The sequence below is a fragment of the Pongo pygmaeus genome, chromosome 13, assembly GCF_028885625.2.
Source record: "Pongo pygmaeus isolate AG05252 chromosome 13, NHGRI_mPonPyg2-v2.0_pri, whole genome shotgun sequence".
Taxonomy (NCBI): domain Eukaryota; kingdom Metazoa; phylum Chordata; class Mammalia; order Primates; family Hominidae; genus Pongo; species Pongo pygmaeus.
This window is the reverse complement of record NC_072386.2, coordinates 75312492-75325383: the sequence shown is the minus strand read 5'-3', so window position 1 is coordinate 75325383 and position 12892 is coordinate 75312492. Positions and strand designations below refer to the sequence as shown.

At 36.3% G+C, this 12892-nt stretch overlaps 1 protein-coding gene across 9 annotated transcripts in view; it reads left to right on the top strand.

Annotated features, from left to right (window-relative positions):
* The window catches only part of AGTPBP1 (ATP/GTP binding carboxypeptidase 1), a 195678-nt gene that overhangs the window by 110160 nt on the left and 72626 nt on the right, over positions 1 to 12892 (top strand). For 8 of the 9 annotated variants that reach the window (XM_054502331.1, XM_054502328.2, XM_063649639.1 and 5 more), the window contains 2 exons: positions 124 to 836; positions 12300 to 12383. In XM_054502331.1, the coding sequence (XP_054358306.1) occupies positions 124 to 836; positions 12300 to 12383 (797 nt within the window). The remainder of the gene's footprint in view (positions 1 to 123; positions 837 to 12299; positions 12384 to 12892) is intronic. The other variant, XM_063649640.1, reaches the window with a different exon arrangement.

Here is a 12892-nt window from a genome sequence, read left to right as displayed (position 1 = left end):
GTTTTGTCCATCTTTAAAATTTCCAAAAATTTCTGAAGCAATATATAACATGAATGTATTAGTTTTGTTAATATGTTTTAATATTTACAGTTAAAAGATTAAACATTTTTTTTATTTTCGAAGGACTATGATTTAATCTCCAAAGAACCAAAGCCTTTTGTATTTGAGGGAAATGTACGTGGTCCTATTGTTGTTCCTACGGCAGGTGAGGAAGCATCTGGGAATTCTGGCAATTTAAGAAAAGTTGTAATGAAGGAGAACATATCTTCTAAAGGAGATGAAGGTGAAAAGAAGTCTACCTTTATGGATCTAGCAAAAGAAGATATTAAAGATAATGATAGAACATTACAACAGCAGCCAGGTGATCAAAATAGAACTATTTCATCAGTCCATGGTTTAAACAATGATATTGTAAAGGCCTTGGACCGAATTACATTGCAGAATATTCCTTCTCAAACAGCCCCAGGTTTTACTGCAGAAATGAAGAAGGACTGCAGTCTTCCTCTTACTGTCCTTACCTGTGCTAAAGCTTGTCCACACATGGCTACTTGTGGAAATGTTCTGTTTGAGGGAAGAACAGTTCAGCTAGGGAAGCTTTGCTGCACTGGAGTTGAAACTGAAGATGATGAAGATACTGAGTCAAATTCATCAGTAGAACAAGCATCGGTTGAAGTACCTGATGGACCAACACTCCATGACCCAGACCTCTATATTGAGATTGTGAAAAATACGAAGTCTGTCCCAGAATATTCAGAGGTGGCTTATCCCGATTATTTTGGTCACATTCCGCCTCCATTCAAAGAGCCTATTTTAGAAAGGCCTTATGGTGTACAAAGGTGAGTTGCATATTTCTTCCCTCTTCTAAATAAGGCTATTGTCAAGATATGAGGCAGTCTTAAAAAAATTACTTTGGGCATTTAGGAAAATAATTACTGTGAGTTATAATAAGTTACTGTATTTTTAAATTCTGCTTTGGAAATTTTGCCTTGTTTTGAAATTGTCCTTGTTGGTTTACTTTATTTCTTGAGCTTGTTCCTTATTCAGATGAAGCCAGAATGATAAACCTGACCATTGGATAGTTTAGAAATTTTCTATTAATACTGAATCTCAAAATGTAAAAACAGATTATTTAATCTTTGAATAAATATTCTTAGCAATATTTGTTAACTTAGTAATTTGTCATTTGAACTTGAGTTAAGTATAGGATTTAAAAATAGGCTATAAATCACAACAGGGCAACTACAATCAACAGTAATTTATTGTGCATTTAAAAAGTAAAAGTATAATTGGAAGAAAGGATAAATGCTTGGAGTGAGGGATACCCCTTTTACCCTGAAGTGATTATTACGTATTGTATGTCTGTATCAATATATCTCATTTACCCCATAAATATATATATATATATATACACACACCTACTATGTACTAACAAAAACTAAAAATTGAAAAAATAAAAATAGACTATAAATGAAGCAATATAGACAGTATTATTTTGTAAAGTTTGCAATTTTAATTGGAAAACATTTTAATTGGAAATAGATAAAAATACAGGATTCATAAAATCAATAAGGTTATTAAATATTGCCAAGTAAGATTAGATATTGCAAATAATATTAAATATTGCCAATGAGTGGATATTTGTCTATAAAAATACCTTTTTTGGTGCATTTGGACTGGTTTTGGTGATTATGGAGAAGGTTTTATGATAATGGCTTATATCAGTATCTGAAAAAAAATTGTATACCCTTGTTACAAGTATAGTATGTAATAAACAAGGAAGAACTTGCTGTATTTGCTTCTCTTTAGACTATAAGTTCCTTCGAGAAAATAACTGCATCTTATTTTTTTTTACCCGTAGCATCTTATATAATTTATTATTTTTACTTGGCAAATTAGTGTATGTTTAGTGCCACTGGTTGGCCCCTTGATCCACAGACGCGTCATCCCATACATCATAGCATCAGAATGGGGGACTTACTTCCCTGGGAAAGATGTGTGGGAGTGGGTCTGTGCCAGGACATCTACCATGTTACAGATGGCACCATCCAGAGGCAGCTGGCCTTGTGGAGTGCTACAGTGGCCTTCAAAAGGCCCATGCAAAGCTCTAACTAAGGAAATCCTCTGCATGGTTGGGTTGCCATCTTGCAGGATGCAATACATACACTAAATTAGAAATGTTTGCATAGTTCTGTAGAAAGAATACACAAGCCTGGGAACCAGGAGGTGGGAACAAAAGTGGCCCTATTTAGTGTAGCATCCAGTATCCACCCAGGGACTTTCTGTCTTCTGTCCCTCCACCTCTGGGCTCTGCAGGGTTAGAAGTCCTCGTTCCCAAAGTGCGTGCAGTCTTACCACAGGGTACAATGTAACAACGAGATGTGGTTGCCAGTGGGGTACTCTGGACTCCTTGTGTCTAAGACCAGCAGGTGAGGGGAAAAGCATACCATTTTGACAACAAGTGAATGACCCAGATCAGCTAATGGAGGTAGGGTTGTTTTTACACAGTGGCAGTGGGTTGACTATGTGTAGAACATATGCAATCCAGTGATTGGCCTGTTGCCTACTCCCTTCCTCAATTTTAACTGTGAATGGACACGTTACAGCCGGCCTGGAATGAGAATGATTCCCAGGGGCTCACACTGCTCAGGAATGAGAGTTTGGATTGCTTAATCAGATAAGCTATCAAGACCTGCAGAGGTGATAGCTGAGGGTGAGAGGGATTTAAATAGATCCTGGGGCCTGGGTGCAGTAGCTCACCCCTCTAATCCCAGCACTTTGGGAGGCCAAGGTGGATGGATCACTTGAGGTCAGGAGTTTGAGACCAGTCTGGCCAATATGGTGAAACCCCATCTCTACTAAAAATACAAAAATTAGCCGGGTGTGATGGCACACACCTGTAGTCCAAACTATTCAGGAGGCTGAGGGAGGAGCATTGCTTGAACCCAGGAGGCAGAGGCTGCAGTAAGCCATGATCATGCCACTGCACTCCAGCCTGGGTGACAGAGCAAGACTCTGTCTCAATAAATAAATAGATAGATAGATAGATAGATAGATAGATAGATAGTGCCAGTGCACTCCAGCCTGAGTGACAGAGCAAGACTCTGTCTCCATAAATAAATAAATAAATAAGTAAGTAAGTAAGTAAGTAAGTCAATCCTGTAAGTAAGTAAATTGATCCTGGGGATAGAGATGAGGGCTTGCAACCCTGAGAACAATTGCAGTGATTGAGGATCAACTCTGTCCCACTGTTTTTCTTCCAAGTTTCCCCTTAGGAGAGGCCCACAGAAGTATATTTCATTGTGCCTTGGCATCTGCTTTTTGAAGAATCTGAATGACCCACCTGGAGTGAGTCAGAGTCAGGCAGCAACTTGATATTTCTTCTTTTCAGCATCATCTCTTAGGCTCTTTACCTCTCCAAAGATGTCATCTTGACTACAGAAGGCACTTCCTGAATTTTAAGTGCTCTTTAAGCCCTGAAAGCAAGTTTTGTTATTAAATTGCCTCAAACTGAAAGTATTTTCTCTTACTAGCCTATAATATTTGAGGTAAGGTTAGAATGAAGAAGGATTATAGAAAAGAGGCATAATTTTATATAAGCCTCTGATTCTCAGCCTTAATTTTAACTATAAAGGAACCGTCTTATTTCCTCTCATGGACTTTATATTATGAAAGCTTTCATTGGTCAAGATACTTATTTAGATATTTTACCTGTTTATGTTAGTAAGGGAGATGTATCCCTCCCAAGCAGTGCTTCTGAATAACATTCGATAACCATTGCTAAACTCTGTTTACTTGATTGTATATATCAATATGTAAAGAAACTTAACATTTTAATTAAGCATAGATGTATTACAGTTAAATGCATGATGACTTTGACTAGCTGTCGTATCTCTGTGAATGTCTGTATGCAGATTGAGGACTACTACCCTTAGCTCTGGTGACCTCTGTCCTCTTTGAGCAGCTTTTTCTGATATTGGGTTTTGTCCTTGCCTGGCTTGCTTGACCTTTCAGGTAATATTGTTCTATCCATGGTTCCAAGCTTCACTTCCTCTCTCTCCTTGACTGAGCCTATTCTGATGATGGAGGAATTTATACATACTGGGAGTTACTGTGACTCTTCTCCAACCTTCTCTGTCTTAATATTTATGATTAGTTTTCTCACCTTGTTTCTGAAACATGGACCTCAGAATTGTCCTGTAAATGTAATCTACAGATTAGAGTCCAGCTTCTTCCATATATTAGGGCATCTGTAGGACTTTTTCCTGAAGTAATTGACATTCTTACTGCCTGTGTACAGTCTAATATACCACTGAGTTCAAAACAAAGCTTTAAGATACATTTTTAATAGTGTGAGGTAAGTAGCATGATAAGAAATCAAAAGGTGGATGAAAGTTGGTACAGGTGTTTTAAACATAGATATGTTGGTGTGCAAGTTAAAGTGCAAAGGAGATGCAGCTCAAGGAAACAAACACAAAAAACCTGGAAATTCAAAACTCTGTGGTTGGCTGGGCGCGGTGGCTCACGCCTGTAATCCCAGCACTTTAGGAGGCCGAGGCGGGTGGATCACGAGGTCAGGAGATTGAGACCACCCTGGCTAACACAGTAAAACCCTGTCTCTACTAAAAATACAAAAAATTAGCTGGGTGTGGTGGCATGTGCCTGTAGTCCCAGTTACTTGGGCACCTATAGTCCCAGCTACTCACTTGAACCCAGGAGGCAGAGGTTGCGGTGAGCTGAGATCGCGCCACCACACTCCAGCTTGGACAACAGGGTGAGACTCCGTCTCAAAAACAAACAAACAAACAAACAAAAACAACCAACTCTGTTGTTACCTGTATTTGCTTCTAGAAAATTTGCGATGAGAAAAACAGGACTGGCTCCAAAACGCATTTGAGAATCGAGTGATCCACATCTCTCCAGAAGTTTCAAAGATTTCTTTCCCTATAGAGATGTTTTCCCATTGATTTTCACGACCTTGATGGAGATGTGTTCTGATTTGTTGCTGCAGAAATAAGTCATAAATTCTGAAGCAATCTAAAACCTTTGTCTGCTAGGCTCATCATCATATAATTGTATGGTGGTGACTCTTACCAAGTTTGACTGATTTGTGTGCCCTATGTTTTAAAGAACACCTTTCATCATATTTGTCCCTCCATTTTCCTACCATATTTACCAACATTTCTGTGGGTATTAGATAGTTGACATGCAGCAGGAGTATAACCATATTTCACTATGGAGTTGTGGCCCTGAGAACGATTGCATTGTTGGGGATGAAGGTTTCATATTTCAACAAAACAATATGATTCTATTTATATTAGTTAGATGTATAGGACTTCCCCAATAATGTTAATCACCTTAGCCATGACTACTACAAAAAATAAAGTATTTTTATTTAAAAATGTTTACAGATTGTGTAATAGACAACAGTACTTTGGTATTTGAAAGTTATTGCCTTTCCCGTCCTAATTTTATATATTCTTTGCAAATATAGTTAACCCTTGAACAATGCAGAGGTTGGGGCACCAGCCCCTGTGCAGTCGAAAATTCAAGTATAACTTTTGATTCCCTCAAAACTTAGCTACTAATAGCTTACTGTTGGCTGGAAGCCTTACCAGTAATGTAAACAGTTCACACTTATTTTGTACATTATTTGTATTATATACTGTATTCTTGCAATAAAGGCAAGTTAGAGAAAAGAAAATGTTATGAAGAAAATCATAAGGAACAGAAAATATGTTTATTAATCATTAAGTGGAGGTAGATCACCATAGAGGTCTTCATCCTTGTCAACTGGCTGAGGAGCAGGAAGAAGAGGATAGGTTGGTCTTACTCTCTCAGCAGGGGCAAAGGGGAAGGAAAATCCACAAATAAGTGGACTTGTGCAGTTGAAACCTGTGTTGTTCAGGGGTCAACTGAGTTTTTCAAGTGTTTATATGGGAGTTATGGTGAGCAGTACAGTGTGGATCTTCACAGGTGCATACTCCAAAGCCTCCACTCTCCCTTTTCACCTTTTTACCCATTATTTTTGAATAATGAGTAGGAAACTCTTCAAAATTATTTGTTCCTCCAAGTAACACTAATATGAGACTGGAAGAACATATGTGTATGGCAGAAATGCTTGGATAATTGAGTTAGACTTGATGAGAGGGATGAGACCATATATGTGGTGAGACATCTTGTCAGGGCAGGGCAGGATGCTCTCTGAAAAGCAAGTTTTAGACTTAACTCTCCCACTCTGTGTGTGTGTGTATGTGTGTGTGTGTGCGTGTGTGTGTGCGCACGCATAAATAACTTTATTTCTCTAGATAACAATTTTCTCAACTTTTTAAAAGCAAAGATTAGATCATTGTTTGTCAAATTTGGGTTGATACTCATTAGTAACCAATATTAAAATGACAGTGTGTCACATGTAGTACAGCTAAGTATTGTTTCATAATTCTTTTGATTCACCTCTCTGTTTCTCTTTTGTAGGCTTGTGATCTTTAAAATGTGTTTCTTGTTGGTCATATTAAAAAAAGTTTGGTAGTCATTCACCTAGGTTAGGGTTGGCATACTGTGGTCTGTGTGCCAAATCCATCCCAAATCTGCCAAATCTGCCTGGTTATGTTCAGCCCATGAGTTAAAAATGGTTTTCACATGTTTAAATGGTTAAAACAATTGAGAGGAAAATAAGGCTTCGTGGCACATGAAAATGATACGAAATTCATATTCGTGTCCACAAATAACACTTTGTTGGAACACAGCCATGCCTTGTTTTTTAATGCATTGTCTATGACTGTTTTTGTGCTACCATGGCAGAGTTGAATGGCTGTCATGTGGCCTGCAAAGCCTGTCTGACTCTTTGTAGGAGAAGTTTGCTGACCCCTGTAGCCACTCTGAAGGCATTATGGTTCTATATTTGTGATAAAATATCAAATATAGTTCAGGTTAAAGGTATTTCCAAAGTACTCAGAAATGCTTATTTTAAAAATTACATTGAGGATGATAATTCTGGTTTGCTTATTTGCCTAGTCTTCTGCATCTTATTTTTGAGCAAATGATGACATTTTGTGAATTATTTGCCAACTTAGCACAGTCCTACCTGAATGCATTGTAAATGAGTGATGTCAAAATTAATGAAGAATTACCGTTTTATCACTTTCAGAAAAGGAAGCATTAGACTCCTTTACATTATTTCAGTGAAAATATCCTGATTGTTATTTTGAATTTCTGCTGTACAGTTTTCTTATGTGCAATCACTGTTTTAAAGAAAGTTTTAAACAATCACGTTTTAAAGAATAAAAGTTTTAAAGAATAAAACAGTTTTGAAGAATAAAACAATAAAGCAATCACTGTTTTAAAGAATAAAACTTGGTTAAAAATCTCTACCTCCAAATGAAAGAGAAACAGTCCATTATAAGTAAGATTCATATCTCAATATAGATAGCACACTAACATTTAAAAAATTGTATTGTAAACACATACTGATGATTACTTAAACCTATATTTTTGGTTTAAGTTGGATTTAAAATTAAAATTAAATTCATCTCTTATTTTAAAGTATGCTTCGCATTTTTGGTGCATTTTTTCCTGTTTTTATAGTCCATAACATTAGAGAGTAGGATGAGATCACTTTTTGTCCCATCCTGCAGAGATAACCATTATCAACATTTTGATTTGTTTTCTTTCCATTGTTTTTTCATATATCCCCCCCAAAAAAAAAAACTAGTTTTTTTTTTTTTGAGACAGGGTCTGGCTGTGTCACCCAGGCTGGAGTGTAGTGGCACGATCTCGGCTCACTGCAACCTCTGCCTCCCAGGTTCAAGTGATTCTCTTGCCTCAGCCTCCCAAGTAGCTGGGATTACAGGCACGTGCCACCATGTCTGGCTAATTTTTTGTATTTTTAGTAGAGACGGGGTTTCACTGTGTTAGCCAGGATGGTCTCCATCTCCTTCCCTCGTGTTCTGCCCACCTCGGCCTCCCAGAGTGCTGGGATTACCTGTGTGAGCCACCGTGCCTGGCAAAAAAAAAAACCCCTGTATTTTTAAAAATGTTTTATTATAAATTACAATTTTATATAATATGTAATGCCTGTTTTAAAAGACATTCAAGGTATTTTTTAAAAATACGCTTATGAAAATAAAATGAAAAATAAGGGAAAGGAAACGGTGACAACCACAAAAGCATGGTTAACTTAACTCCAAATGAGAGAAATGTAAATTAAGATGTACAGAGATATCATTTTCCACATATCAAATTGGCTAAAATCTAATTGAGCATCACATTCTATTGATGAGGTTATGGAAAAACAGCCTCTCTCATTGAGAGAATTAATGTATGAGAGAATCTCAACTGAGGTAATGTCAATTGAGAATACCACTGGTAGAGGGCGATCTGACAGATTTTATCAAGATTAATGTGCATGTTTCCTTTGACATGTCAGTCCCACATCTGGGAATTTGTGAGATATGTTTATTTCATAAATCTCACACGTCTGTGTGCACACATAGTTTGCATACATCTGAAGTGGCATTCAAAGTTTTTCATTGCAGTATTGTTTTGAGATTGGATACAACTCAAGTGCCTATTTGTCAGGGACTAGGTTAAATAAATTATGGTATAAACTTTTTATGAATAATGTGCAGTGGTTGGAAAAACAAAAAGCTGTCTATACCCTGATAGAGCTGTAAGATGTATTATAAAATGAAATAAACAAGGTGCTTGTTTTATGACATTTTAGACCTTGTATCAGAAAGAGGGAAAAGCAATCTACATTTATGTTTTCATCAAGTAAAATCTGGAAGAAAAGTAATAAAAGTAGTTCCCTGATTATGTGGATGGAAGATACAGGTTGTGTTAATAAGTGAGACTTTTCATTTTTTGCTTTTATATCATACTTGATTTTGTGTAATGCCAGCATATTACCTTTTCAGAAATTTTAAATTAAAAAGTAGATAAAGAATTGTGGCAAAGGCAAAATAAAGAAAACAAAACCCTGGATTTCTTATATGAAGTTTAGAATGGCTTGGAAAACACAGGTACTTCTGGAATTGAGGCAATAGTGGAAGAAGTATTGGTAGGAGCAAAAGCAGCAGACAGCTTTTATTAAAGGCATTTTAGGCATTTTGTGGGCCAGACACACAATTTAGTAACAAGCATTTTATATGCAGTGTATATATGCATATAAAGTGTGCTGTTTAATACTATAGCAGCTCTATGAGGAAGGTGCTATTATTTTCTTATTTTAGAGAAGAGTAGGTTGAAGCTCAGGGTTGTTGAGTTATACCTTTGGTAAATGGCAGAGCCAAGAGTCAAACCCTGGTCTATATCATGAGCCTATCCTGTTGATTGTATCTATGTACTGATCACATATATATGTTACACTCTCTGTAAAGAAGATGATCTTGAATCTTCTTTCTAGCAGATACAGATAATATGGAACCTCAGAGCACACTGTTAATGTGATGAACATTTCCCATAATGTTCTTACAATATATATAGCAATGAGATTTACTAAATTATTTCTTGTAGTGTTGTTCTGTGGTTGAAAACCTAACAAAGTACAATTTTGCTGGTGGCCACATATCACATATGTTTTTGAGTATGGACTGAATAGGCTATATATTTTCTAGATAGTCCTGCATAAATTATTTCTTTCCATGCCAAGTCTTTGATAAATGTTGAATGGCAGTAAGTTTGAGGTTATAGTCCCTGAGAGTACCTAGACTATTTGTTGTTTTGACTGGAAAGCCATGTATTTCAATAGGTGGCTGGGGTAAAGGAAGGAAGAGTTGTCATTCTTTTATAAAAGTTGATCTGCTTAACACAAATACATGTCTGAATAAAAGGCTGTTTCCCCTCCTTTTTTTTTTTTTGAGACAAAGTCTCGCTCTGTCACCCAGGCTGGAGTGCAGTGGTGCAATCTCAGCTCACTGCAACCTCTGCCTATTGGGTTCAAGCAATTCTCCTGCCTCAGCCTCTTGAGTAGCTGGGATTACAGGTGCCCGCCACCACACCCAGCTAATTTTTGTATTTTTTAGTAGAGATGGGGTTTCACTATGTTAGCCAGGCTGGTCTCGAACTCCTGACCTCGTGATCCTCCTGCCTTGGCCTCCCAGAGTGCTGAGATTACAGGCACAAGCCACCATTCCCTGCCTCTCCTCTTTATTGAAGAGGGCTTAGGGCAGGGCAAAGATTTCCCTCAAGTATTTTAGATCTAGTCTAATATAAATGGGCAATTATGTCCCCCAAAATACAGTGTTAGAGGTTTACAAACAGGTATATAGGCCATTTTCAACTTGCACATGATTTGGCTTAACTTGCAGAGTGGCATTTTTTTTTTTTTTTTAAACCAATTGCCAGCCTTTAAAATTTGGGAGATTCCACATCTCCCAAACAAGTCCAAGTTTCTGGTGTTTCTTGAAGGTTGTCAACAACCTTTACCTCTGTTTCCTGCCTAGCAGCAGTCAGCTCGTTTTTAGACAGAAGCTGTGTCCTCAGTTTTCCACAGTTCCTGCCCATCAGCCTCACTCAGTTCTCGTACCTGCTGGCCCCTGTCGGGCCCGAGCTCTTTGACCCTGTTTTGCGTTATGGAACATCACTGTGGAACTGAGCTGTTAAAACTAGCTTCTCATAACATTTTGCTAAAAACACAAAAACCAAACCTTTGTGAATATTAATTTTTACATATTTGTGGCATATATCAACCTTATTAATTAAATAAATTATTCTGACAAATAGATATATTTAGTCATTCACCCATACTTGACCACTTAAATTTTCATGTGGTATATTTTGAGTATGTGAAAGTGCCATATCCTTCACTATTGACCATCTGGTTGATGTAAATTCTGAATTTATTTATGTGTTACTATAATTGATAGCTTTTAAAAAAGCTTGTTTCTTTATAATTGGCATTTTAAAGTTATGACAAACTTACATCAAGAATGTGTAGCTTAATTTTTTGATAGTAGATCTTTTTTTCCTGATAGACTACTATGTCAGTAATGAGTTATTTTTTATAGAATAAAATTAAAAGTAAATTATTCTTAACTGTTTAGTAGATTAAGATTAGTTTTAGCATTATACTTTTTTTTAGTATCCTTTGTTTATATGCTTAACTATCATACCTTCTGATATTTTCCTGGTAATTTTTAATTTTTCAATTAGGGTAGGTTCTTGGCTTATTTTAAATTTAAGGTTATACTGTGATATTGTTACATATATTTCTAAACTATATGAGAGTTAATATCCTTTTATTGTGGAAAAGTATCTTCGTGCAGGAGACTAGTTTCAGATTTGCCTGAAGTTTAAGACTGTCAGTGTTTAATGGATTCTTGAGATTTTGTTATAAACTATTTTGGTACACTTTCTCACCCTGCTCTCAATAAATCTATAAGCCACAGTTCTAATCTGCATTACTTATCTTTAGCTGAAAGGAACAAACTTGAAATTTAAATCAGTGCATATAATCACCTTCCTCTTTAAGAATAAGTTTTACATGAGAAGTAGCTATGTATTAACACTAGCGGGACTTTGTGGAGTTCCAGGCAGTCAGGCTTTAGGAACCAAATCTGTTCTGTTTTGGCTATATTTTAGTGTCACCTGTGTTGACACAGTTTGGTGATTATTGTCTTCCTTTGCTTAAATATTGATGGGGTAAAGATTGTGGGTTCTATGGGTGACTTAGTCTTCTAGGACAGTGGCAAGGATTGTAGGAATTTTTATTTTGTTGGACTGATTCAGGGAGAGATCAAGTCTAGAGAATTTTGCGTACTCAGGGAATCATCCTTTGCTCCCTCAAACAGGTGTTTCCCTTCCCTCTTCCTTTCCTTTCCCACCACAAAAGAGAGGAGAGATTCTACAGAACATGCAGGCTGACTGCCAATTGCATTTTAGCTAAGTTCCAGCCAGGTGGGTTTAAAAAAATTCTTCTTATATAATCTCTGGCTTTTCACATCTTTCTGCCTTCTCGTAGTGCTGCTATTATGTATACAGAATTATTTGCCCAAGGGTTAGATAGTGAAACCACACCATTTCTGTGTAGAAAGGCATAATAGACATTCAAGGTTTTTTTTTTTAAATGATTGGACTTGTGGCTGTATTCTATGTGGATATTTTCTAGAACTCAAATTCTGATACTGATTTTTGTCTTGTTACGTATTGCTAATTTTTTTGTATGCAAAATATATAGATAGAGGAATGATCATTTTTATTTTAAGAAATTTTTATCATACACTTTTTTCTTTCAAAATTTATTTTGGAGAAAGTTGTACATTAGTGTATAATAATATATTTTGGTTAAACCTTTATGATTTCAGGACAAAAATTGCTCAAGATATTGAAAGGCTAATACATCAGAGTGATATCATAGATCGTGTGGTATATGACTTAGATAACCCAAAGTAAGTCTTGATTTTAATAAACTTTTATTAGTTTTAAGTTTTTCTATAAAATTTTAGTATTATTTCTAAAAGATAAAAATTCTGTGAAAAATGTTGGTAGTTTTTAAAATAATAAAAAATATAGTTAATTTATAACTAGTTGTGACTTAATTAGGTTTTCATCATTTGGGATGTAATGGTAATGGTAAATCATGTTTACCTACTTAACTCTATCACGAGATTTTATTTGCTTTTAGGTAGATTTTTAATGGGCTTGAGGTAAAGGTTACACAATGATGTTGTATTTTTAAAAAACTGAAATTACTTTCACTTAGGAGAGTGGATATTTTACATGAAATGCTGGCTTGTCTTGCAATACTGAGCCTTCATTTCATTAGGATAACAAATTACCATCTCTTTCGAAGGAGCATCTGCTTGATCCTTCTCCACAGTCCCCACCACACCCTGTTGTCTCTCACTGCTTATAATCGGCTCAGTCATTTAGGTTGCCTGCTCCATCTTTGGAATGC